Genomic DNA, 26,236 nt, shown 5'->3' with positions numbered 1-26,236 from the left:
ATGATGAACACATAGGGATAGATTGTGGACCAGATCCCAGCTTTAAGTTCTGGCAGGGACCGACCTCTTCCTGGCCCTGGCCTATGATCCCAGCTTACTCCCTCAGTGTCCAGCGTTTCTATGGTTCTAAAAAGTCATGGAATATGAGTTAGAAGCCCTCATGTCTATAAATGAATTTAAAACTACTGTAAAGAATGTAGTGATGGAGACATGCTCTTGTTTTTCTTGAGAGGCTCATTGTGTTTTTAACATTTTGTACTTCTTTTATAATGAAAATGTAACTTGTTGTTTATTATGTATGCATTTGTTGTGTGGTTTGGCTGCTACCTTGGCCAGGTCTCTCTTGAAAAAGAGATTCTGAATCTCAATGGGACTTCCTGGTTAAATAAAGGAAAATAAATAAATAAATGAGGCTTTCAAATTCATGTCATTACCTTTTTTTTAATGATGCTCCGAAACCCGACAAGCTACGTGAGAACCTGAGGAGCAAAAACAATTTGAATATTTAGTTTCCTTGAAGTTATCTTTCAAATACTATTCTTTCAACTCTTGAGTGGATCGGGTTTTGGCTGCTTGTGCCACATAATGCACCATGGCACAGACTTTCACTTCCTTCAACCTTTTAAGCATTTTAAGCTTAACTTTGTGTTTTTTTTGCACCAATATTTGTTTATCTTGTGTAATGTTGTTTGTCTACTCTTTGTGTATGCACTGACACTCTTCACACATGAAGTTCTGTTCCTGTATGTCATTGTATTTTGCTTCTTTGGGCTTGTTCTGTATGAATTATATCCTGCTTTTGAATTGGGCACAACAGGAACTGGTGAAAAAAAAACAACAATGCCAATCTAACAAAACTATACTTTCACTTTTCAACAATAAAGGCTTTTGCTCTTGAAAATGAAGCTGACGCAAGAGCTGCAGCTGCAATATGAAAAGGTGTGAAACCCAAAACAAAAAGCTTTTCCTGCCTCAAGCTCAAGCTCTCACACTCATCTGCTGCCATACATCTGCTGCTCTCCGCTAAGGCACATGTCTGCCTGCTGGTGAGGCAGCATGGACGGCGAGGGTCTGCTGGTCAGCTGTATTTATTATGGCAACATAGGAGGTAGGGCTACTGAGAGACTGCTGGAGACGTATGGACGAGAAGGAAGCTTTCTGCTGAGAGACAGTGAGACGGTGCAGGGGGCCTACTGTCTGTGTGTGAGGTGAGTGTGTGCATCTGTGCAGAGACACGTCATCAGTAATGTCATAAACTTCTAAGTATCCAGGCGATATCAGTAAAACTGCATTAATTGCGTTTTGTTCATCTATTATTTTAGCTTTTAACCTTTAACTTCTAACCTTTTAATATCAGTTTGATTGATTTAGGCACCACGATCTTTTATAAAACACCTTGTGCTTCTCCAGTGGATAATTTCCTCTCCACTCAAATAAGTAAATACAAAATAATATAATGAAAACAATAGCAAAAAGTAAAAGATGAAATAAAAATAAAAATAAAAACCAGTAATTAATGGATGGAAGTTTTGTGACACAGAAAATAAACAACTTGATTATTGTTTGAGCTTTACGTGCAGTTTCTCTTTTGAATTTGGGATTCACAAAAACAGTTCACTTTTTAAATGTGTTTATCTTAAAGCTTTTTACATTTCTGATTCTGTTATTTGACAGGAAAACTCCATTTGTGCACACGTACAGGCTTCAACACTCCACTGCTGGCTGGTCTGTTCAGGTGAGTCTTCATCTGCTTTTGACCGCACATGTCCCCATGCACACACGCTAAGGATACATTAACATACTGCAACAAAGGGAATTGATTAACAATAAAAAGTTTGTAAACCTTTTGGAATTAACTACACGTAAATGAATAAATTACTCATCAAATCAGCTTCTGGCTTCATGTTTGAGGCTGAAGAATGTCTGAAGTCCGGGCTTTGGCCCGCTAGAAAAGACTTCACAAGGTTCACATACTTCTACCAGACAGCGCTGTGAATGTTTTCATGCAGAATGTGTTACAAATGCAAAAATACAGGAAATTCAATGGGCACTTCAACGCAACTGTGAACTGCGATTGTTGTGGTTGTACGAATTCTACTTCTATTTCTGTGTTCTACTAATACTCAATCACTTTCACATTAAGTTGATGACTTGCACTTACTATACTTATGTATGAATATATATAAATGTAAATTTATATTAATTAATTAAATTCAAATATGATATGTAAATGAAAGCGTGTGTGTGTGTGTGTGTGTGTGTGTGTGTCTGTGTGTCTGTAGCTTGCTGCAGGAAATGGCATGAGTTTCATGAGTCTGGAAACACTGATAGAGAGCTACAGTCGAGGCCTAGCCACTGATGTCAGTTTAGCTCCACTCACACATCCACTGGACAAAACCCAGCTTGGAGACTTAGGACATGGTATGATACACACACACACACACACACACACACACACACACACACATACACACACACACACAAACACATCTTCAAATATGTTTTATGCTTTATACATTCTTTTTGGGTCATACTCCATGCCTGAACTCTGATCCAGTTTCATTTGTCTCCTCAGCAGAATCTGTCTACATGGAGATGTGAACCTGGTGTGCAGCAGCACCTGTGCATGGTATTATGTCTTGAGCACAAACTGCAGCTGATCGAAAACATGCAACCTTAAATACATATTATCCTTATTATTAAAATGAGATGTCCAAATGAATCAATATGCTGAAGAAAGTACGGCTATTTACAGTATTTGTGTAGATGTTGCATAAAATATATTCTATCGGTCTTGGTTATATATATTGTTTGCAAATACCATATAAAATAAAAAATAGACAAGACAAGTTTACAACAACAACTGTATTTCTCTAGCCCAATATCACATTGTCTAAACAATGTTTTAAAGGGCTTTAGCAGATGGCAGAGGGATCCACTGAGGTTAAATGATGTGAAAAGCACCCTATGTACATGCAGGACTTGGCAACAATGCTTCTGCCAAGTTTGGAGACAATTGGAGGAATGGTGCTTGAAACTCAAGACATGCACACACACACATGCTCTCCTATAATAAGATAACACAAGACATATATCAGTATATATAAATTATTTGTTCTGTTTTCACTTTCCTTGTGTTTCCTGTGTTTTGTCTGTCACAGTTTATGGTGTTTCTGTTTCTGTGTACATTAATTTCAAGGTATTTGCATGTATTTAGCCCAGTTCTGACTGTTATTTGGGTTCCAGCTCTTGTATATGAGACAATGCTGTGTCACACAAGTTAATAATAAAGGAGTGTTTGTACAAGTTAATCAAAAACCCTTTGAAGTTAGACCCCATTACTTTGACTCGAGTACAAAATTACAGAAAAGCTCTGAAATTTGGTGTCAGAGTGAGCGTGGGAGTCATGTGTCTGCTTTTCATCTGTTAGTTCCTGTGGTTTTCCTCTCGTCTGACCTTTGACCGCTATACTGTACGTGTCGCTTCACACTTCACACTTAACACTTCTCATTTGTGAACAACTAACGGTGTGAACGGTACAGACTTTGGACTGCGGAGACGCTTGGTCTATCAGCCGTGTGTGTTAGGGGATTTTGTTCCGTGTCTTCAACCTCTGTGATCACTTCTTCATGTTTGAGTGGCAGAACAGGATCGCGAGCCTGAAAACACACACAAGTAAAATGCAGTAAACATACAGATAAATATCCTGCAATCCAAATAATGGGTAATACGACATGCACGCCTTACAATGAACATGTCATTTGTCTGCAGAAAGTGCTTGTAAGCCCTGGGAGGGCCAGGAATGGGAGGAAACAGAACCTTAGAGACCCTGAAACACACACACACACATACACAAATAAACAAAGATACACAACGAGTAAGACTTGTTTCCATTAATCTAGTCAAGTAAATCAGAGAAACCAATTTAGCAGTTCAGCGTTTGCGATAATTTGCAATACAGTTTACAACAAAGAAATTCACAGCTTTTTTGAAAACTTTAAACCAAAAGTAACGGCCACGCTGACCGCCACTGGTACCCTTCAATTGCAACAGGAATATATAGTAGTATATGTGTACGCTTTTCTGCAAATGTAAATCCAAATCTATACATAAGAATATAGAAAGATATACATTTATTTCAAAAAAAGGAAAGATGCAACAAAGAAACACGGTCAGAATTCACGTCAGGCCAGTCGATTTACATAAAGTAAGGCTCCTTGTACTCATGCATTGATGTATATTATTCTAAATTGTTCTTTGTTTTTCTGTAGAGAAGAGATAAGAAGCTTCTGTTTGCACCTGAAGGCGGTTTGTGGTGGATGTTTTTCAGGCTAAAACAGACAAAACCTCCAGACGTTCCTTTCACTTCTGCTTTCCGTACAATTTTCTCACTTCACCACGCTGTTTCTGCATCTTAATGTGGAGCTGTCAATCGCTCAGTGTCACATTTGATACTAGACGGGCCACGCATTAGAACTCACACCTCCGCCAAGGCTGAACAATCTCACATTGGTCTCGTTTTACTGAAATATTTTCTTAATCAATTCAACAGCTTGATGTTTGAAATGGTGACGTTCCAATTGTGAATCAGCCATGTGGCTATTTTTTTGAGTAATTTAGCTCAAACAAACAAAGGGACACTCGCAAAAACATCAGACCAGACAGAATTTATCCTAATTGAAAAGGTGAGCAGGACTCTCAAACTGTGCATATTTATGAATGGAATGTATGTGTGTGTCACCACTGAGATGACCTTTGACAGACAGACAGTAGAGGGAGGGTGAAGCAGGAGGAATGCACCTCTGAGAGCGGACCAGCAGCAGCACAGCCAGGAGCATCATGGGTATTCCAAGTGAAATCGTGACGATCACCAGAGTGTTGACTTTGTAAATTGACTTAGTCGGGGTCACCGCTACACACACACACACACACAGGCACACAGACATGCACATGAACTTGTAAGATGTGACGTGGACAGTCTTGATTGTGTTAAAAACTGAGGGGTCAAAAGTATTGATGATGATGTGTTGATGATTTTCAGATCTAGATTGAAATTCTATCCACAATCTGCTTAAAGGGCTTGGGGAAAATCATGCAAACTTTTCATAAGGCTAAATCACTCTCTCGGTTGACTTTAACAGCCATCACTCACTGACAGCGTCACTCCATTCACTCCATTCATTAGATCCATGGCAGTGAGGTCGTTTCCTCGTCCTCATCCTCACTCTGATGGGGCGGCTGGGATCTACATTCGGCTCTGTGTAAGACAGCTGACTCTTCAAACTCTTGGGCGTCTCCTGGTTTGAAAAGAGAGAGAGGATTGGACTGGTTATTAATAAATTAATCATTGTATTTTGTATAATCAAAGTATATCACAGTCTGAGTGGAAGAACTGAGTGAATATCCTGTTTGTTTGTTTGTTTGTTTGTTTGTTTGTTCTGTACCTGATCACCAATGTCCAGCTCGTAGTTAAAGCATGAAGCTGTAGTGGGAACACGGCAGTCAGGCTGACTCCATGTCACCAACAGGCCTCCATCTCTGAACCATGCAGTAATGTTAGGGGGTGCAGATAGGACCTCTGTCTCACACACACACACACACACACACACACACAGAGACACACACCACAAAATTAATAATAATATACACACGCTGTAAATAACAACAATAAGAATACAATTACAATAATGCTGGTGTGTTACCTAACTTTGCAGTCTTGTATTTGTTTGCGTACACTGTCCATTTGTTGTGCAGGGACACGTTGTAAAGGATGATTATATATAATTTTTGGTAATCTATGCAGTTTGGACACAGGACCACAGGCTCTGGCGGACTGAAGTCCTCAGATGAATAGTTCAGAGTGCAAATTTTGGCCTTCTCACAAATACTGGATAAAAGGATGAAACACACAGTAAATATGTACTCATAACAATTGATGCACTCTTGAGGATGTTATGAGGAATCACTCTGAATTTACCTGACTGAAGCGGAAACCTGAAATTCATTTTCTGGAGGAGTGAGTGAGATGGAGCAGTTGAATATATTTGTTGGGTAAAGGAAGCAGGAAACGTCTACATTCTCCCCCACCTCATCATCTTGTCCTGAAGAGTCCTTTATAATTAACTGAAATAGTTAAGAATTAGAGATACAAAGAGGCAGATAAAGAGCAGATACTAAATGAAAAGCAATTGATGATCATTTAGTGTGAGGAGGTGTGTTGTGCCTCTCACAGTGTCAGTCTGCACGTCTTTATCCTGGCAGGGATCTGAATCATTGGCCTGGGTTTCTGTTAATAGAACAAGAGAAAGCAGTAGCCATGGATCATTAATGACAAAGACACACACACACAGGCCAGTAGTTTCATGGCGGTGGCACTAAACGCCAAGCGTACGTCATCAGTGGTATCTAGCAACAGAAGGAAACACACTTATATTTAAAGCCAACACTCAGTCAGTACATTTACTAGCACGTTAAAACCTTGATTATACTCCAATTAAGGACATATATGTAATTTTTCAAACATTATGTCAACACCAGGCTGAAATTAGCATTAATCCAATTACATTTAGACACAGACAGAGATTATGTGCTTTTATATCATCATCAACATGTCATAAGCAACACACACACACAGCAGTATTATCAGTGTTTTCAGTTCAAACTGGCAACAAACTAGTGTGAGTCGCCTTTCATCAAGTAACTCACCAAAAGCCCAAAGAAGCAGCAAACTGGACCAAAGTATGTGATGTGCAGTAGACAGCTTCATAGCTACATAAGGGGTGATAAACATAAGAATGTATGACACACACACACACACACACACTATTAATAGATCTAGTACAGTATACATCAACAAGTCGCTGAATTGTTCCACAGGAAGTATCTTTACTGACTTTCATTTCCCTTTTTAAGTCCTTAAGATTTTTAACCATAAAACCAGAGTATTTGTACAACACCTTAGATTAAGAGAAGAGCTAAAAAAGTATTCAAGAACACAGTGTTAAACCTTATTGTATTACACAGAATCATATACTATACTACTACTACTATACTATACTACACATACTAACAATTCATACATATACATGTCTGAAAAAGCTAAATGGAGTATATCCATAATCAACTGTCTATTCTAGCTGTAAACATTATTATGAAGCTACTGGCAACAATATAAGTATTTTGATTAACATCAACAATGAATATTTACCTCCCGTTGTCTTCAAATGTGTCGCTCTTCTGTCGCGCTCGCTGACTAGAGTCTGTGACACACTTCAGGGGAAAGAAGAAGCATGATGTCACAGACCTTCAGGAAACCAGAGCTTTTTTTCTTTCCCTTACACTAAAACTGCCAATCAAAACAGTTTGATAAAGGGTACAGTTCTTTTTACTATATTAGGGGAGGGATAATGTCAACATCTACACAGTTACTGGAACAGTATATGAGAAATTGGTATAATTTCTGATGAAGGCGTGCTCTCAGACATTTACACCGGTGAACTGGGTTCTTTTGTTTCTTTTTATACACACGTCCTGAGATCAAAGAATATCTGTAAATTTCTTAAGCTCACAAAAGATGTGTTCCCTGACCGGGAATCGAACCCGGGCCGCGGCGGTGAGAGCGCCGAATCCTAACCACTAGACCACCAGGGAAACTGATAGCGTCCCCCTAATGTGACAGAATATAGTCCGCCTCTGTCGGGCTCTGATATCAAAACGAAAGTAGTGATTATCACAGTCATTACGTTACCACATTAGGCTCATTCTGGAGGGAGAATCTTGCGCCTTCGGTAAGTTCGTCATTGTTTGTTGCAAAACTATTAAATAGTTCTGTCTGCATGGTGTTAAAGTACATTTAAGATAACATACTAACTGCATGATGCTTATACTGTGCTGTGTCTAAAGAAGAGACGCTGTGGTAGAAGGCACCTCATTCCGCGATAGCTACATGTCCTTCATCAAGACAACTTAGCTTAAAGTCCAAAGTTTAAGTCGCAGGTCCCATATGCACACTATACCACAGTTAACTCCGCGAATTTACGAAAATACAAATGAAGCCAGATAAACGTAGGTAAACGTAACAGTAAAGTCGCTATCATCTTTTGTTTGGGGAGCGAGTCAACTCAACACAAAAGGCTCAAGTAAATGTGAAGCCACAAGTCAGCGCCAGCGGCATCAAAGTGAAACTCGAGTTGCAGGTCTTTGTCTGTGGGTCTGTGATTATGTGTGTTATTAAGTCAAGTAAGCACATGTGTTTGTTGAGGCTAAGCTGAGTAAGTCATGTGGCTGAACTCCACAACACTGATCCAGACAATTGTGCTTGTAGTATGTTGATGGGACTCCACATATCTGATCTAAACATGTGATGTAAATGATTATGAAGTTATTTAGCACAAAAGAAAAAACGGTTTGATCAGCTCTCCCCCCCCCCCCCCCCCCCCCCTCTCTCTCTCTCTCTCTCTCTCCCTCTCTCTCAGATTATAAAATGGCAGCCAAAAACACACTGAGACTCAATAAAACAGCCATTCTGGACATTCTGTCTACAGGATACTCAGAGTACCAATTCATACTTCACAAAGTTCACGAGTGCGACTTAATTACTCAGCGCGAGTACAACAACCTAAACAGCATCTCCAGAGAAGATGTGGGGGGCCACTGTACTCGGCTCGTGGATAAGCTCATGAATAAAGGAGAGGGCACCTGTCAACACTTCCTGAACCTTCTGCAAAGGGACGAAGATGTCACAGCTACGTTCCCTCTGCTGAAGGATGTACAGTGGGAAGGGCCTTTCTCTGGAAGTCTCTTATCCTTCCCCATTCAAACCAGCGTTGACGCGACTCTTTGTGATCCTAGTACGGCAGCTTGTGTAACTTCAGGTACACCGACCATTCCTCACACACTGCTTGCTGCCATGTGTGTTTCTCATAAGGTTTATGTTTGGAGGTGTAATTCTGTTTTGCTCTGATTTGCTCAGATGATCTGCCACCAGAGAGCAAGAAGCAAAAGAAGGTGAAGTATGCCTCTTAATGTGACACTAATTGTTTGATTAGTAAGACAGATTCCCAGCTCATGGATCTAATTGTGCTCACATATATACAAATGTTCCTGTCCTTCATTGTCAGCTCAGACACATGTGTATTGCATTAACACATTTGTAATGACGTCCTAAAAGCTGTGTTCAAAGTTTTCAGTCAGAGAAAGTGTGTTGTATCACCATTGCTCTGTGTCTGCTCTTTCAGGATGAGCAGTACCTGTTGGCCAGCCGCCCTACTGGTCTCTGTGTGATCATGAACAATGAGATGTTTGAGGATGGCTCAATGCGAGCTGGAACCAACAAAGATGCAGGTGTGTCAATGGAGTAGAGTCTAGACCACTGTGGACCTATTTTGTTTGTGGCCAGGATATAATATTTCTCTTCCTCTCTTATAGAAAGCATGGCAGTGGTGTTCAGCTGGCTGGGCTTCAGAGTGCTGATGTGTAAAGACCAAACCAAGGACCAGATGGATCGGGCACTGAAATTCTTTGCCTCTCCTCAGCACCTCTCTCAACTGCGTGAATTCAACATTCAGGTGTGGTCTAGCGGGGGATTCAGTGAGCTGGAAGAGGTTCCTCAGCATGGTGACGCCTTCATCTGCTGTATTCTGAGTCACGGAGAGAAGGGAGCGGTCAAAGGGACTGACGGGAAGCCCCTTTCCATTAAAGAAGTAATGACAACGTTCAACGGTAGCAAATGCTCCAAACTCATCAGCAAGCCCAAAGTGTTCTTCATCCAGGCCTGCCAGGGAAAGGACAAACAGCTTGGAGTGGTGCCGCCTGATTTCCATCTGGAAGCTGATGGAAGTCCTCTTCACATCCCTGTGAAAGCCGATTTCCTGGTCGCCATGTCCACCGTAGAAGATTACGTGTCATTCAGAGACACAAGCGATGGGAGCTGGTTCATTCAGGCTGTGTGCCAGCAGCTGCAGGAGGGCTGCCCCAGGTACATCTGCTCAGACTTTGGGCTGAGAGTCTTTTTCTGTTTATGTATTTGTATTAAACTATGTTTGTTTTGTCATAGAGGAGACGATATCATGGACATCCTCCGTCGGGTAAACAGTGAAGTAAGCCAGAAAGAGGGATCCAAACGGAACCCTGGTGCAAAGAAGCAGATGCCTGAAATCAAGGTCACCCTGAGGAAGAGACTCGTCTTTTCACCACACCACACATGACGCGTCGTCACAACAAATAAGGCAAACACGCTACGTTTTACAACTCATGAAACTAATGAAAGATTAGAAGCTGATGCCGTGTTTCCTATCATTCCCGTTGCCAATATTCCTTTCCACAGAAATGAAAACAAGCTAAGCTAAACAAATCATGATCCTTTTGAGTTTTAATTATTATTGATTGTTTTATTTTATTATTGCCTTTTATACTGTTAGATATGTCTGAGAATAACATATTTTTTGTTCAAAATATGTTTATCGTCATGAACGTCTTTGTATAAATAAAGTTGGTATTGTACAAATAAAGTTTGTGAAAAAATCATGGTGTGGCGCAAATACAGTCATATTTACGGTAGTCCAGCATCGTTGCTAAGACAACGACGGTGCGGTCGTGTTTGTTTTCCGTGTCCAGAAAGGATCTGTACGTAGAAGAATAGCGAAAGAGCTTATAGCCATATTGCTAGAAGCGTTTCCTGTCACATTTTAGTCCGACTTAAACTTGAGTTTAATTCAAACCCCTCAGTGTGCGTGCGTGTGTGTGTGACAGTAGTCCGTGATGGAGGTGGCTGAGGAGTCGAAGGTCCGCGGAGAGCAGCAGAAAGCCTCGGATGAAGCTCTGTGTTTCATGGCCAGCATCGGTAAGTGTTCTTTAAGCTAAAGTCGTTCAGAAAAGCGAAGCATCTGGTTTTGGCAGATTTTCAGGGCTACGTCTAATATCTGGTGCTCCTGGGAGCCATAACACAGAATTATTTCAGTTGTGATTTTACTTTAGCAACCTATTTTATTTCTGATCTTACATGGAAAAAACAACATCAGACAATCCCTTAAGATATTTCAAGGGGATCCTGCATGAACGCTGATGTTTGTTTGTTTTGGGGTTTTTTCGAAAAGAGGTGATTGGTCCAACTAAAACTCCAGCATATTACTGTGGAGCATAAATTACCATGGCGACAGTGCGATCAGAAGTGAGGCAGCCTCTTGTGTCGAAAAATCAGACTTTAGCCTATAGAAACAGCTGACATATTGTAAATACTAATGTTGTGAGTTGTTGTTGTTGTGAGTTGTTATTGATTAAGAATGTAGCAGTTTTGCCCCTCAAACATTAACAATACTGTTTTCTGGAAAAACAGTAGTATTTTTTTTCTTCCATCACACTGTCTGCCTGTCTGTCTGTCTGTCTCACCTCACCCTACCCTCTCAGAGCCCACAGAGCTGCAGAAGTGTGTGCTATCCGACTCTCTGGTCACCATGTCAGAAGGTGGGCGAGACCTGGGGGAGTTCACCATGACGGTGGAGTTCACCCGACGGTTTCAGCTGCCCTGTATTTTGCTGCGAGCCCACAGCCAGGGAGCCATCGATGATTGTCCCTGTGGAACAGCGGTGACAGGTGATGGAGGCATGGGCTGGAACACTTTCACATGCTTTGTTTAATCTATTGTTAGATATAGTATTTGACTTTATTCTATCTCCATTGTGTATGTAAGCTTACCTGTCAGCAGAACTGGAGGTGTTGGAGGAAGACCACCGCGAGTACGTCAAGGTACCTCATGACTCTTCCATGTCATTTCACTTAAACGTATAGTACTGCACTTTATGACAACATTTTGCACGGCATTCTTCCATCACATCTTGGTTTCATTCAACACTTCCCTCCCTTAACACTATGCAATCTCTTCTTCAGCTTGAGGGCCACAGTTTGGACAAGAGGTGTCACATGGTGCAGCATGACGGGGAGCTATTGATCGAGAAAGTGACCACAGTAGGCGAGGTGAGAGGAGAAACTGCTAGACTGGCCAGAGGCTGCAGTCTTCATCTGATGCTGCCCATCCAAGTTGGTTGGTCCTAGGCAGAGGTTAACCATGTTTATACAGTTTCTGAATGTGCAGACTGGAGAATGGAGTGAAAACACTTCATGTGTTGGAAAGAAAGAGCTTGAGCTTGAGAGAGAAGTTACTTTCACACCTTGACACACGTGGTCATAACATAACCTCGCTGGTAGCAGCAAGGCGAGTTATAGGAACAATTGTTGCTGCTAATTTCCGACTCTCCCACGAGCATGACCGCTCCCACGGGTGAGAAAGAAGTGGGTGCTGCTCTTCAGACAGATAAGTCGAGTGAGCTGGTATCCATTTACATTTCCATTTGTTTGTCTGTGTATATGTTTATGCAGGACGTGACAAAGGAGAGTGTTTCTTATCCCATGTCGGACCTACGAGGGCTGGTGACTGAGGGGTCCGGCTTACTGTTGATGCGTCTGATTGCTTTGAGGAAGGAGGTGTCAGAAAACATGACCTTCATCTCCTTCGACAAGGATTCACATATCATCAGCACCACCTATGTTAGTATTTTGTCTCTGTCTTAGATCTCTAAGTGTCCTATTTGGATGCTAAGTCCACGTTATCTGTGTGTCTGTGGTCAGAGCCAGTTGGGTCTGAAGCAGCTTGATGTGGGGGGAGAGATGTTGGAGGTGTTTGGGGTGGAGAGAACAGTTCATTCTGTGGAGGACAGTCCCACTACCTGGCACTGCTACTTCCTGTCTGATGGGTAAGCTCAGTATATACACTTTCAGATTGACAGATGGTGACAAATGGACTGTTTATGCAACTTTTGTATAAAGAGCTGATTTTGTCCCATCAGGCACTTGGCCAGCAGGGTGCAGCTGGGATCACCGGTCACAATGAGGCTTCTGCAGCTTTCATTCCAGCAGGAGCAGGAGAAAGGTCACTCTCTAACACACACAAATACAGTGTGATATGTATCAAAGTCAATGATAATGACTGATGGATCTGTGTGTGTTAGGCTTTGAGAAGACTTCACTGGTGTGGACAGAAGATATGCAGTTGCGCTCAAAGTTCCTGGACAGAAAGGTAATCAAAATATGTGTTAAAGCAGCTGAATTAATAACTGGTGTGTATTCATCTCAGCCTGGACTGCTGCTGACTACACCAATATCCAACCATGCATTTAACCTAATCTGTGCAGAATATGTATGTGTGTATGTGGGTTGACTGATACGTTCTGAACCTGGAGAAGTGAGCAAAGCATGTAGTTCTCTTCGTGTTTTTGCAGTACAGTTTTGGAATTGATGGTTTCTATGATTGTGGCTTTGAAGTAGTTCCGTATTCACCTTAATCATCTGATTTGGACCCGCAGACCTTCACCACTTTCCAGTTATGAAAGGGACATCATGTAGAACCTATTAGCATTTCCCTTGCATGGAAATTATACGTGCTGTCACAGATTTTTTTTGGAAGGCCAACTTAAGGACACCTACGAAACTGTTGAAACAATGCCTCCAGTATTGTCTTTAGTTGGTGGGAGATTATGATGACTAATGAACAACTTAAACACTGCTGAGTTATAGCTTCTGATGTTGGGCTCAGAACTTATCAATCAACCATTTTTATTGTATTCCTGTGTCAGGAGGAGCTGAAGGCAGAACATGCCTCATACCTGAGACGGCATCCAGAGATCCGTGCCCTTGTTGCTGACTTCCTGCAGTTCTTACTGCTGAAGAAACCTGATGATGTCTTCCAGTTTGCTCAAGAGTACTTCCTCCCCTATGTCTCCCATCAGATTCCAGAAACAAGCCCCTCACTCTAAAAGCACACACGTTTTAATTACTTGAAACTTCAACTAACTTCTTAACTTTTTACTTTAAATTAAGACAAAAGAATATTTTGCTTAGCCTTTTGTTTTCGTCTTTTGAGGTTAGATACTTACTGGTATCAAAGAATGTGGAGAATGAACGGACAGAGACTCACCGCTGATGTGTGATAGTGGAAAAAAGTTTGGTGTAATATGAAATAGTGTTTGTTTCCGACACAGTGTTTGTGTTTGGTTGGTATTAATACGTGGCCATTACTGGATATGTACATCATATCTATCACTTATCCTGCTCATCAGAAAAAGCTTCAGCTTGCTTCAGAAAATGATGTATGTTCAGGGGTCTGGTATGTGCATAGGCTGCTTTTCATCTTATTAACATTGTTTACATTTTTAAACATGTTTTAGATGCAATATACAAATTGTAGCAATGCAAATGATAGTAGTAGGAGATGGTAGACGTGAATGGATGACATCAATATGAATGATGTCACAGTTGTTAATGACGTCATTGACACACACACTACTATATCACAGTGCATGTCAGGAGCAGTTTTAATCTTTTTAAAGTTACAGTTTGGGCAGATTTTATTGTTTCAATTATGAAAAAGACATTGAAACGAATTAGTTAGATAATGAGATAATTTGTGGCCTCAAAGGGTGCAGAGAAGGGTGTGATAGTGGGAATATATTTGGTCTAGTATGAAATAAAGTGTTTGTTTCCAACCCAGTGTTTGTTTGGTTCATTAATGCATTAATGCTAGATGATCATGCTTTTTGAGGCTGTGGGTGTTAACAACGTGTTTATTATGAGTTACAATAAGCATCATTCCTCTAATAGCCTTCGAACTTGGCAGACACATTGTTCACTGTTTAATTTTTTTCGAAAAGCTCAATACGACAGATTGGTGGCCTCTATCGGTCAAATGTATGTAACTGCTACAGCGAGAACTCCAGGAACCAAACTAACGTTGCACAGTTTGGGTGTAAATTCCTGTATTTTCATCCAGGAGGAGTCAATAACATCGCAAAATCACGATATTAAATACACTCATTGTTATGCTGTTTGATGTTTCAAAACGTTAAAAAAAAAGTTACATTTGCCGTGATATATGATTATCATCCATCAATTCTCTATACCCAATTATCTTGTGCTGGGTCTTTCACTTTAACAAACCACCGCTATCAATGGTATTTACGACATGAAAAATGTTAAGTGATGGTAACTGGTTCCATTAAAACCTTTATGCGTTCATCAGAACTCCTTTGGTAGAACTCTCTAGCTCAAAATTGTGAAATTCTCCGTCGAAAATTATTAAATAAATGAGTGTAGTAACAGTAAAAAATAAATTAAACATAAAAAAAAACGAAACATTTTCTATTCTTGAGGGGAATTCTTCGAACATGGTAAGCGGAAGTGTCAGCTGTTGCAGTCGCGTCGTGTCTTCGTCATTTCCTCCCCAAGTGAAAGTTTAGACTGGAGCGAATTGAAGACGCCGAACTTTTAGAGCTTAACCTTTTTAAATGTATTTTTGCTTTTGTGAAATTTGTCACTTGTTATAGCAATCGCTGTTCGACTTGTTGGCCACAAGTCCAAAAGCTATTTTAACTGAGGTAAGTTTGAACGTATTTTGAAGTCTCAGTGTAAAAGTTGACTATTTTACTGTATTAAAATATATAAGTTTTGTATTCTGGCTAAATAAATACGCCGTTGAAAGAACTTAGAGCTTATTAAACGATACGTTAAGAGCTGTTATAATTGGTAAACAAACGTAAGAACCCGCTGTGGTGTAAATGAGTATATATTTTTAAGCTGCCCTTCCGTGTTACATAACATTTTTATTTATTCTTGAAATACTCTGAGTTTAGAAAGTGAAAGGTGGAGTTTTTGTTGAGCATTGTCAATCTGTCAAAAGGCTACAGAAATTCATCCAGTAAGAGCAAGAACTTTGTCATGATAAGAGAAATGTCCTGGTCCAAAAAGCTGAAAGTTTGCTTTGATTGGTTGTTTACTTCTGTACCCACCTGTGTTCACTTGCACACTTGATTAGACACACACAGAGTACTGTGGTAGTGTGTGAGACCTCGGCTGCCATGTCAGTGTTCAGAACAGCAGAAAGGAACCTGAAGTGTTCACTTTTTTCACTCGGTGTGCATAGTAGTGCTGTACCTAGGTAGAAACGAAACTACAACTAAACTAAAACTTGGCTTGTTTTGCTCTATGGCAAACATCACACAGACAAACCATTCCATTTGATCTCATCTGTTGCTGTTGTTTTGCTGGTGTCTCTCCCTCTCTGCAGGCTGGACAGGACATCATGGATTTGCGCAGATTGTCCCACATAGACGAGGAGCTGGTATCCTCTGAAGTGGCTGCTCTCTGCTTCCTGTGCTGCGACGTACTCAACAGGAAACGCTTGGCGACGGTGAGCCCTCACAGAGTTGACTTTGCATTGAGGTTGCATTGAGTCAGATCCAGAACAAGTGTGTGTGAGTTTCTCAATTTTCTTTTTTTTTTTCATGCAGGTACGCAGTGGGAGAGATCTGTTCCTGAGACTAGAGGAGAGAGGCCTGCTGGACAACAACGTCTTCCTTTCCCAGCTGCTTCGCACGATCCGTCGAGCGGATTTACTCTACATCTTGGAGGCCGACAGCAGATGTCCAGAGGAAAGTGCCGGCCCACAAGTGGATTCATCTCCTATTCTGTCCGATTACAGGTACAAGCAATCGAAGGTTTGGACTGGTTTGATTGATTGACAGTCAAATCAGTTTGAGTGTTTCCCTTTCCCCCCCCTCTGCTGGTCTCTCAGGGTAATGCTGTACGAAATCTATGAAGATCTGACTGAGATGAATGTTGACAAGCTGAAGTTTCTCTTGAAAGAAGATCTGGGAAGAAGACAAACAGAGAATTGTAGGGTGAGAATACACACACACACCCAAACATTTAGCTTATATCGGACTGTTACATTACATGACATTACATTACGATCATTTGGCAGACGCTTTTATCCAAAGCGACTTACATTACATTATATTACCACCCTTCGCAGAGGGGGGTGCAATTGAGGGTTCGGTGCCTTGCTCGGCAGGGACTCGAACCGGCAACCCTCCGGTTCTTCAAGCGGAAGCTCTACCCACTCGACTACTGCCTCCCTGAGGCAGTAGACACATTTTCATACAGAGATGTAAGACATTAAGTGCAGATTAGCACAGTGTGTTTCCTAAAGCTAACCTGTCGTCTGTGTTTACTGCAGACAGCTTTGGACATGTTTGCTGAAATGGAGAAGGCTTGTTTACTCTCCAACACCAACCTAGAGCGGCTACGTATACTACTGGAGGAGTGTGATCGTCCACTGGCATTGAAAGTACAGAGCTACATAGACGGTATTACACACACACACACACACACACACACACACACACATTCACATAGAGTATATGTCTTGTATCAGTGCAATACTGATCAAATGTGGGTTGTCTTTGTAGGCGCCTGTCCCTCATGGAATCCACCAGGATCAGCCCCACCAGGATCAGCCCCCAATTTCACCTTAGATCAACAGGTGTGTGTGTGTGTGTGTGTGTGTGTGTGTGTGTGTGTGTGTGTGTGTGTGTGTGTGTGTGTGTGTGTGTGTGTGTGTGTGTGTGTGTGTGTGTGTGTGTGTGTGTGTGTGTGTGTGTGTGTGTGTGTGTGTGTCTAATCATGTAATAAAGCAAAAAGCCAGTTAACTGACTCTGATCACATTGTCTCTTCCAACAGAGAGATTTCAACACACGTCCATCGCTAAAAACTTCTTTGTCTGTAATAGAAACTCAACCAAACTGTAAGTCCCTCTCTCTACTGTGACCCCTCCTCCCCCTCTCCCTCCCTCTCTAATTCTGTGCTGTTTTGGTTTAGTGGAGGAGGGACAGAGTCTATACCCGGATGCGAGCTCAAACCCAGAGCTGGCCCCCCCTCATGACCCAGTAAGGCTTCACATAAGCACCGACACCTCTCATTCTGTGTTTATTAAGACTGTTGTGTTTATGTTTTCTGTATCTGTGTGCAAATGTCTTTTAGGACTACTACAGTCTCACTCATAATCCTCGTGGTGTGTGTATGATCATCAGCAATGAGACATTCGTAGGACCTGAGCTGAGAAATCGACCGGGGACTAAAGAGGATGAGAGTAAGTGTCTCTGGTTTTTGTGTGTCTTTTCCAGGCTTTGGCCATGTTGCCCCCTAAAAGCTGGGACTCTGCTTCTCAGGATTTGCTTTGACTGACCGCTCCTAAATTGCATCACCCATGTGAAGTGAAAATGAGATACTTCTGTTTTGTCACACAGTGATTCTGCGTGAAGTCTTCTCCTCGCTCGGCTTTAAGGTGGAGATACGCAGAGATCTGACCGCTGCGGCTATGCGCAAAGAAGTGGCAGAGTTAAGCAGACAGAATTTTTTGCAGCATGACGCCTTGGTGAGGAGAGTCACAGAGAAGCATTCAGTGTAGTTTCACACAGCTCTGGCTTCTGTGTGTGTGTGTGTCTTCAGCATCTTCAAAAAATGTGTATTTGTGTAGTACACTGCATACATAGATGGGAAGAAGATAAACCAGCTACTATAGAAGCCAGACTCCCCTATAATTGGTACCTAATAATCACAGATGCCAACCCTCTGTTTGTAGGTGGTCTGCGTGCTGTCTCATGGGGAAGTAGGATGTGTCTTTGGGATAGATGGCAAAGAAGTTTTGCTGCGAGAACTGACTAAGCTGTTCACCAGTGAGAAGGCCCACACCTTGGCAGGAAAGCCCAAGCTGTTCTTCATCCAGGCGTGTCAGGGCAAACAGTCCCAGAAAGGTGCATTCCCATGTCCTCCAAACCCAGCTGGGGGGGAGGGGGACAGACAGAGCGGCCTGGAGGAAGACGCGGGGCCTATCCAGGGTGAGACGGTGCCATTTGACGCAGACTTCCTGCTTGGCATGGCCACTGTGCAAGAATACAAGTCGTTTCGAAACACTTCCACAGGATCCATCTACATCCAGGAGCTGTGCAGGCAGCTGGAGAAGTCAGCTGGAAGGTAAGAGGCGATTGGCTGGCACAGTGCTGCTCTTGTGTGTAAGAGAGAAGCCGAGCAGTTCCTGATACAGACATTTTCATGTTTGGGAAATGGTGAAAGGCCGAGGTTCCCACAAATGCATGTGAGTGCTGAGCTTGGTCAAAGCCACAATCGGAGCAGCTATGAGTACATGATACAGTATGTGTGCAGGCGAGGCATTTGCTTATCTCACAGAGCTCAAAGCAATGCACCCAAAGAGTAAAAATGGAGTCATATCCAACAAACACAGCCCTTTCTTACTTCCTTTTTCACGTCAAGCTCAGAACTTTTCAATCAGACTTTGTCAGATTCATATAGTAATGTGCATCATGTCCCAGTCTAATGTTTCCCTGTGTTTGATTGTGTTCTGCAGCTCGGCGCCGGATGATATTCTTACAGTTTTGACACGTGTGAACAGGGAAGTGAGCAGAGGAGTTTATCTGAATTGCAAGCAGATGCCGGAGCCGAAATACACCCTCACCAAGAAACTGGTCCTGAAGCACGTCTGAGCTGACGGGACAATGGATCAGTGGTACCACAACTTTAGCTGAGGGTGTGACAGTGTGTCTTTAAAGATTAACGATGCATGAATTTATGATTATTGATGATTATGATTAACTTTATCAATGTTTTTCCTGTTGGGTCGAGGAGCTGATGTCTCAATCCAAACAATATGTGTCACAATCAACTTCAATCAAGTAATTTGTCCAAAAATTGTTTAATTACCTGTAAATATTCCATTGAGTCATTGAGAGAAATATTAAAGCCAATATAATTGCGTCAACAATGTTTGGATGAGTGTCTTTGTTATTTGTTACAGTGAAGTTACAGTAAAGCAGTTTAACACTTAAACACTTGAAGCCTTCTGAAGAGAACTGGAGAGAACTCATAATACAATGGAAATGTTGCGCAACAAGCTGCTGTGCATGTTACGTGTGTTGCGCTGTTGCTAATACTTGGAATATGGGAAACTTGTCTAATATGATAACCTGGAATTACAATCAGAATCAGAATCAGAAAAGCTTTTATTGCCAATTAAGTTTACACTTAAAAGGATTTTTTCTGGTTGTTGGTGCGATCAACATATAAAACAATGACGTCAATTAGGCTTTGGGAGTTGCAGTGCCAAAGGGTGTGCTGCATTATTGCATGACCATCAAGTTCAGTCTCGTCCTACACACTCACAGGCACACACACACACACACACACACGACATACGACACACACTGCTACTTCCTTCTCGTGGTCTGACTTATCATTGAGTGACTTGAGCTCACCGTGAGTCAGACAGCTTTGACCTTCAGTGTTGGACAACAAGCAGCAGTCCTCAGACAGCCAGACTGTAAGTTTGATCAACTTTGCTCTATACTCTTTCATTTTTTTTCATCTCTTTATGTTTCATGTCTTCATATTTGTTTTGGTTTTTATTTGCTTTAGCTCTTTCTCATTATGGACTGATTATTATAATAATACACGTACTTATACACATCTATCCTGACTGAATCATGTTGTGATTATCAATGCAATGCATGACAGCTACACTTGTGTTTTTGACAGATATCACAATGTCATTAAACATGACAGATTGTTACGACTGTGACGAATCTAACTACACTCCAGTGTCTCCATGTGATGTCGATGGGGAAAACAACCTTGGAGCTCATCTGGCCCCCCTATATTATGGGATGTTTCTCTTCAGCCTTTTCAGCAATGGATTGGTCCTGCTCATCATCTACCGGTGAGTACAAGCCCAACTGCCTAAACTCAAACACTGCAGGCAGGAGTTAAAACTAATAAATAAAAACCATACATGTAAAAAGTTCTGTTCATTCGTTTGTAATATTTCAGGCCAGAAAAATACTTGCTTTTTAATGAGAAAAGACCACACCGTCAACTGAATTTCATAAACAGAACAGATAACGGCTCAGAGTTCTCATTGTCCTGGCCCCCCTTGTGACATGGAGGAAGAGAGCAAACATGAAAAACAAATAAAGATTAAATGATCTCACCTGAACTTAGGGTCTAAAAACCATTATGCAATGAATCTATTAATCTGGTCACAACATGATCTAGAGCAGGGGTCTTCAACGTTTTTCAGGCCAAGGACCCCCAAACTGATGGAGAGATGGAGCAGGGACGCCCTACTTTATATATTGTATAAAATTGTGTTTTATATCAAACTGGGCCCAGTGTCATGTATAAACATAGCTACGCTGTTATGGTCCATGCAATTCTAAGCTATTCAGTGACGTGCGGTGAGGTTCGTGGCTGGAGAGGCATGTACTCTTTCAAAGTCAGATTTACAAATATATGAATTCAACAGAGAGAAATGCGCTCTCCACATCTAGATGATGTGGTTGAATCTAGATGTGGTTGAAGCTTCAACCACATCTACAGTAGATGATGTGGTTGAATTTGCCCCAAACTTGCAGCAAATGATCTTGGTGCCATCTATATGATGTGGTTGAAATTCTGGAGCTCTAGCTCTTTTCTTGTCCAAGATATTGGCCTTTTACAAAAATGACACATTTGGTCCACGGTTACTATGACATTTTTCCAGACTAAGATCAAAATTTAAATTTGCCCCAGACTTGCAGCAAATGATCCTAGCTCCATCTAGATGATGTGGTTGAATTTCTAGAGGTCTCGCTCTTACCTTGTCCAAGATACGGACCAAAATGACCTATTTGATCCATGGTTACACTGACATTTTTGTGACAAGGATGATTTCTGCTGAAACCTAGGATTGAACCAGGGACATGTAGATCTTCAGTCTAACGCTCTCCCAACTGAGCAATTTTCGCTATTTCTGTTTCAATCATTGCGCTCAGACTTTTCCACTGCCAAATTATGGTCTTTTTACAAAATTACGCATTTTGTCCATGGTTACCATGACATTTTTCTGTTTAGGTTTGAGAAACTGACCACTGTGACCAACATCTTCCTGCTGAACCTGGTGGTGTCCTGCCTGATCTTCTCGTGCAGCCTTCCCTTCTGGGCAGTCTACCAGCAACTGGGCGAGTGGATTTTTGGCAAATTTTTGTGCAAGTTTGTAGGTAGCGCGTACTTCCTGGGATCGTACACTTCTGTCCTTTTCCTGACTCTCCTGACCTTTGACCGCCACCTTGCAGTTGTTTACTCCTTAGCTGCATTTCGTATGAGGAGCAAAAGTTACGCAGTCGCATCCTGTGTTTGCGTGTGGCTGGTCAGTATCTTGGCATGTATGAAACCAATCATGCTCTACACCACTTTCACTTATCTTGACAGTGCAGTGTACTGTGAAGAGTTTACTTTGAGTACTGCATATTTCAATTCAATCAATTTGTCCGTCCTGAGATCAGCTGACTTTTACATTCAGATTTTCCTGTTCTTTCTCTTCCCTCTGGTTGTAATCATATACTGCTACATCAGGATCGCCATCACTGTTCTGTTATCAAAGATAGTGTCCAAGTTCAAAACAGTCAGACTGATATGTGTCATCGTTCTGCTGTTTTTTGTGTGCTGGGCCCCGTACAACATTGTGTTACTGATTCACCGTGGTGGCATGGCCACATGTCAGGAGAGGCAGACAATGGCTCAAGTGCTTCAAATAACCCGTAGCTTTGCCTACATTTACTTCTGCATCTGTCCCCTCTTCTACACATTTGTTGGGAAAAAGTTCCAGAACCACTTTGGACAGCTGCTGGTGAAACGCTTCCCTCAGATAAGTAAGTTCATTTCTGTCAGCCAAACTAGTAGAAGCACCACAAAATATACGCCAAATTAGATTCAAGACTGGTAGTGGGAAACCTTTGTTTCTCATAATCTACTGACAGCAGTGGATTGAAAACCTTTTGAACAACACACCAAACACCTGACCACCAAACCTCTCATCTCTAATGAACATCAAGAGTGTATATGTACTTAAATTGTATTACCAGGGCAAACAACAAAGCCTCCACTGGTAACCATTCAAATGTATTGATCATTAGCACATGAAGGTCATATACAGCAAAAAACATCAGTCAAATTTCACAAGGTATGTCTCTCTTATACATTTATATATCCATGCAGTGTTTGCAATATGCTCTCAGATGTTGAATTTCAGAGCTTTGACCACCACAAATGAAACCTGTTCTAATTCCACTCTATTTGGACTGTTTTCCTTTACGATTTACTGATACTCAACTGAATGTGACGGTGTCAGTGAAATGAAATGAGTTTCAGCAAAGGTGGACATTTACTTGGGTCCCTTAACCTAGCTAATGAGTATAAGCATTCATCTAAATTTGAATTATAATATTATAAATGTAAAACAAATCATAGATCATCTTTTGCGATTTTTTTGTCCATGTTTGAATACGAAACGTTTAATAATCATTGTGTTTTATAAAATGAGTCATTATACTTTTAAAACTACTTTTGAATTCTGTAGCAATGATGGTAAAGCTGATGTTTAGCTTATTCTTTTTCCGCTAAGGTTTATAGATAACACATTCCTGCAAAAACATCCTGTTCTGAGGTGTTTGACTCATCTCTATCACCTCTGCAGATCAGCAGTGGTTGCTTTTTGTATTACTTTCTGTTTTGATAAGCAGTTTGGTTTACCACTGTTATTAAAACTATTTTATTCAAATGTTAGTGTTTTATTCCTGGCATTTCAAACATTTCCAGATCTTCAAGCTTCTTTTACATCATTTACCGGACTCAATATACAAAAACTATTACATCGCAGCTGTTAATGTGCTGTGGTCGACACTGAAATGGTGAGAAAAAAACATTTAAAAAAAGTTGCATTGACATTTGGGCCACATGATGAGACAGAAAGGAAGAGGAAAGTTGTGAAATGCTCAGTAAGATTCAGCAGAAATGCTAAAACTGATATTTCTAAATGATAAATGAACCACAAACAGATACACATGCGCATTTATGGGTGTGTCCTTTGAGCTGTGAAAAAAAAGTTTAGTTCACTGTTACAAAAGCTCACACACAGCTGGGAAGTGTGTGTGACCTAACCCTAACCCATGGCCTTGTAAAAGTCAAGTACGTTTAATACTTGGTTTTATTATTTAATCTGTCCTCTTCTGTATCAGTTCAGAGCCCATTGTTTAGGGAATGGGGGGCTCTGGCTGTCCTCTGATGGAAGCAGAGGTTTGAGGCTCAGTCGCCCCCTTAACACGTGTCCAGAGTGAAGATAGTATGTGTTGATCACAGTGTGTAGACATGCGATTTCCTTATATGGACACATGCCTGTTTTTGAATGTATGGAAGGCCTTGATAGTATCCAATCAAATTCTGTTTCTGTGTTCTTTGTCAATAAAAAGGGTCTATAGACGTTTTATTGACTCGAAACGAATTACAAGTGCTGAGAAAAATGCTTCAAAATTTACTGCCTGTGATGATGACAGTGGAGCATCTGACCACGAGTGTACATCCTCTACTGTGCCATCATCTCCCAAAAAGTTGAGATCCACAACAAAAAAAACGTTGAGCGATCACGTCGTAGTTCTTTGGGGACCCAAAAGATAAGCATCTACAGTAAAGATCAGAAGACTCCCAAACAGTGGAATAAATTCCTTTCAGATGGTGACAATAAAGAGGCCCTTGTAGAATTCCTCTTCTCTGCATGTAAGGATGCTGATTTCAGTTCACTAAAACAGGACATTGCCATATTTGTGACTCATGGAAAGGAATGCCATCTCTTGACAATTATGGGTGGTAAAGTCTGTTTGTCTGTTGTACCAGAGTTGACTTCATGTGACCACCAAGAAGCAGACACCTGACTGATACTTCATGCGAAGGATGCTGCTGAGACGTTTAGCTCCATCATTATCAGCAATCCTGATACAGACGTAGCAGTACTCTACCATCTCACTAAAATCTTGCTTGCCAGAAGACTTGAAGCTGTTCTTTCTTACTGGTACCCAACAATGCACTCGCATGATTGATATTGGAAGAGTTACTGCTTTTCTTGGTGCGAAGATGAGTGAAGCATTTATAGGGCTTCATGTATTTACAGGCTGTGACTCAGTCAGCGCTTTCTTTGATAAGGGTAAAAAGAAAGCATTTGAATTATTGACCAAAAAAGACTGTTTCTGTGATGCTTACATTAAGCTAGGCCAGAGCTTTGATTTGACAGAGTTTTCTGAGTTGGAAAGATTTGTTTGTCATTTGTACGGTCAGGAAGGATCAAGTGTCAATGAAGCCCGATACAACTTATTTTGTGTATCAACGCCATCAGAGAAGCTCTTGCCTCCTACAAAAGATGCCCTGTATCAGCACAGCTTACGAGCGAATTATCAAGCAGCTATTCACCGGAGATCACTTGAGCCACAGATCTGTGCTCCTTCACCAGAGAGCCATGGCTGGATCTTATTGGATGGAGTATTGTCTGTGAAATGGATGACTCTAGCTGCTGCTCCAGATTTGGTTTTACATTTGTCTCGTTGTTCTTGCAAAGTTGGAAACTGTTCTCAGGGTAAATGCTCTTGTCTAAAAGCAAAAGTGTCTTGTTCATTCTCCAGCAAATGTGTGAACTGTGAGAACTGTGTTGTTACCCTTGATGAAGTGTCTCTGCAGACCTCAGATGGCATAGATGACCTGTCAGACAGTGAAACCGATGAAAGTGATGCCGATTATTAATTCATTTCTGTTAAATAAAAGGTTGTATTTGAAATTCACTAGAATGTCCTTAATGTTTTCTTTGAAGCATTAAAATTGGTTTTAGATTTGGCCTATTATTGTATATAGATACATTATATATTTGGTATATGCCATTTTAAGGTCTGTCTAAATATACATTACACCTGCATGGACATTAAATTCTTCATAATATAAGAATTGGACAGAAAAGCAAAAGAGAATTGAAGAATTACTTGTGCTAAGTGACAAATGTTGTAATCACAGAAAGTACCATTTTCACTTTAACATATTTTTTACAACAGAACAATGAAAAGTATTGATACTTTGCACATTTGCTGCAAGTTGTAATGGCTGATGAAATCCAAAAAATCATGGTTGTAAGTCCAAAAATGAGAATTTTATGAGGGCGTGAAAAGTGCTCCAAGGCCAAATTTTGACGTTTTTCCCTCAAAACTTCATTTATTGTCTTTGATTTCTCAAAACCGGGTAGGATTCACACGGAGAACTTTTTACCCATGGTTTAGGACATATTTAAGATTAGAAAACCACAAAGAGCAAGTAGTTCTGAGGTGGTGGAACGAAAACTCATTTCTAGGCCTCTTTTTGGCTTCACAGTTATGTATTAATAGGACATCATTGTTGTATCTTAGATAACATCACTCCTAGACTGATGCCAACATTGTTTATTTGAGGAGCTCTAGTGTCTGATACTGAAGTCAGCAACATTAGAAGCGACAGC

General features: G+C 41.1%; 6 protein-coding genes and 1 non-coding gene across 9 annotated transcripts; 5 read left to right on the top strand and 2 right to left on the bottom strand.

Moving 5' to 3' along the window:
- The first annotated feature begins 892 nt into the window (after positions 1-892).
- On the top strand, positions 893-2,667 carry LOC143010051 (SH2 domain-containing protein 1A-like). 2 transcript variants are annotated; one of them, XM_076162188.1, is made up of 4 exons: positions 893-1,208; positions 1,675-1,735; positions 2,283-2,421; positions 2,579-2,667. In XM_076162188.1, exons 1-4 carry the CDS (start codon positions 1,057-1,059, stop codon positions 2,599-2,601), a joined length of 375 nt encoding a protein of 124 aa, XP_076018303.1. In that variant the 5' UTR covers positions 893-1,056; the 3' UTR covers positions 2,602-2,667. The 2 variants fall into 2 exon arrangements, with proteins under 2 accessions (XP_076018303.1, XP_076018302.1); XM_076162187.1 differs by having other exon boundaries at positions 896-1,208; positions 2,576-2,667.
- LOC143010050 (uncharacterized) lies at positions 2,488-7,313 on the bottom strand. The gene is made up of 10 exons (XM_076162185.1): positions 7,208-7,313; positions 6,706-6,768; positions 6,231-6,286; positions 5,978-6,123; positions 5,703-5,887; positions 5,445-5,578; positions 5,153-5,297; positions 4,801-4,912; positions 3,748-3,829; positions 2,488-3,659 (listed from the first exon to the last, which is right to left on the bottom strand). The coding sequence occupies exons 2-10, from the start codon at positions 6,764-6,766 to the stop codon at positions 3,522-3,524; spliced, it is 1,059 nt and encodes a 352-aa protein (XP_076018300.1). The 5' UTR covers positions 6,767-6,768; positions 7,208-7,313; the 3' UTR covers positions 2,488-3,521.
- A 265-nt stretch (positions 7,314-7,578) lies between these two features.
- Positions 7,579-7,650, bottom strand: trnae-cuc (transfer RNA glutamic acid (anticodon CUC)). The gene has a single exon. It is a non-coding gene; the product is annotated as a tRNA-Glu (tRNA).
- Positions 7,651-7,671: 21 nt separating this feature from the next.
- LOC143010093 (caspase-7-like) lies at positions 7,672-10,441 on the top strand. The gene is made up of 6 exons (XM_076162271.1): positions 7,672-7,787; positions 8,475-8,873; positions 8,972-9,006; positions 9,237-9,342; positions 9,427-9,976; positions 10,055-10,441. Exons 2-6 carry the CDS (start codon positions 8,483-8,485, stop codon positions 10,203-10,205), a joined length of 1,233 nt encoding a protein of 410 aa, XP_076018386.1. The 5' UTR covers positions 7,672-7,787; positions 8,475-8,482; the 3' UTR covers positions 10,206-10,441.
- Positions 10,442-10,599: 158 nt separating this feature from the next.
- Positions 10,600-14,230, top strand: catip (ciliogenesis associated TTC17 interacting protein). The gene is made up of 9 exons (XM_076162272.1): positions 10,600-10,840; positions 11,404-11,589; positions 11,687-11,742; positions 11,884-11,970; positions 12,373-12,540; positions 12,622-12,746; positions 12,840-12,922; positions 13,002-13,069; positions 13,626-14,230. Exons 1-9 carry the CDS (start codon positions 10,759-10,761, stop codon positions 13,803-13,805), a joined length of 1,035 nt encoding a protein of 344 aa, XP_076018387.1. The 5' UTR covers positions 10,600-10,758; the 3' UTR covers positions 13,806-14,230.
- Positions 14,231-15,261: 1,031 nt separating this feature from the next.
- On the top strand, positions 15,262-19,663 carry casp8 (caspase 8, apoptosis-related cysteine peptidase). Its single transcript, XM_076162270.1, has 12 exons — positions 15,262-15,422; positions 16,112-16,234; positions 16,335-16,525; positions 16,619-16,724; positions 17,063-17,192; positions 17,295-17,368; positions 17,566-17,629; positions 17,704-17,771; positions 17,866-17,974; positions 18,132-18,259; positions 18,467-18,858; positions 19,250-19,663. Exons 2-12 carry the CDS (start codon positions 16,127-16,129, stop codon positions 19,383-19,385), a joined length of 1,506 nt encoding a protein of 501 aa, XP_076018385.1. The 5' UTR covers positions 15,262-15,422; positions 16,112-16,126; the 3' UTR covers positions 19,386-19,663.
- A 417-nt stretch (positions 19,664-20,080) lies between these two features.
- On the top strand, positions 20,081-24,624 carry LOC143009994 (C-C chemokine receptor type 3-like). 2 transcript variants are annotated; one of them, XM_076162100.1, is made up of 3 exons: positions 20,081-20,218; positions 20,434-20,614; positions 21,787-24,624. In XM_076162100.1, exons 2-3 carry the CDS (start codon positions 20,442-20,444, stop codon positions 22,640-22,642), a joined length of 1,029 nt encoding a protein of 342 aa, XP_076018215.1. In that variant the 5' UTR covers positions 20,081-20,218; positions 20,434-20,441; the 3' UTR covers positions 22,643-24,624. The 2 variants fall into 2 exon arrangements, with proteins under 2 accessions (XP_076018215.1, XP_076018216.1); XM_076162101.1 differs by having other exon boundaries at positions 20,112-20,218; positions 20,461-20,614.
- Positions 24,625-26,236: the final 1,612 nt, after the last annotated feature.

The sequence above is a fragment of the Genypterus blacodes genome, unplaced genomic scaffold (assembly GCF_046128005.1).
Source record: "Genypterus blacodes isolate CSIRO-AG114 ecotype Tasmania unplaced genomic scaffold, CSIRO-AGI_Gbla_v1 ptg000120l_1, whole genome shotgun sequence".
NCBI lineage: Eukaryota > Metazoa > Chordata > Actinopteri > Ophidiiformes > Ophidiidae > Genypterus > Genypterus blacodes.
The sequence above is the reverse complement of the archived record's forward strand: the minus strand, read 5'-3'. Positions and strand labels throughout refer to the sequence as shown.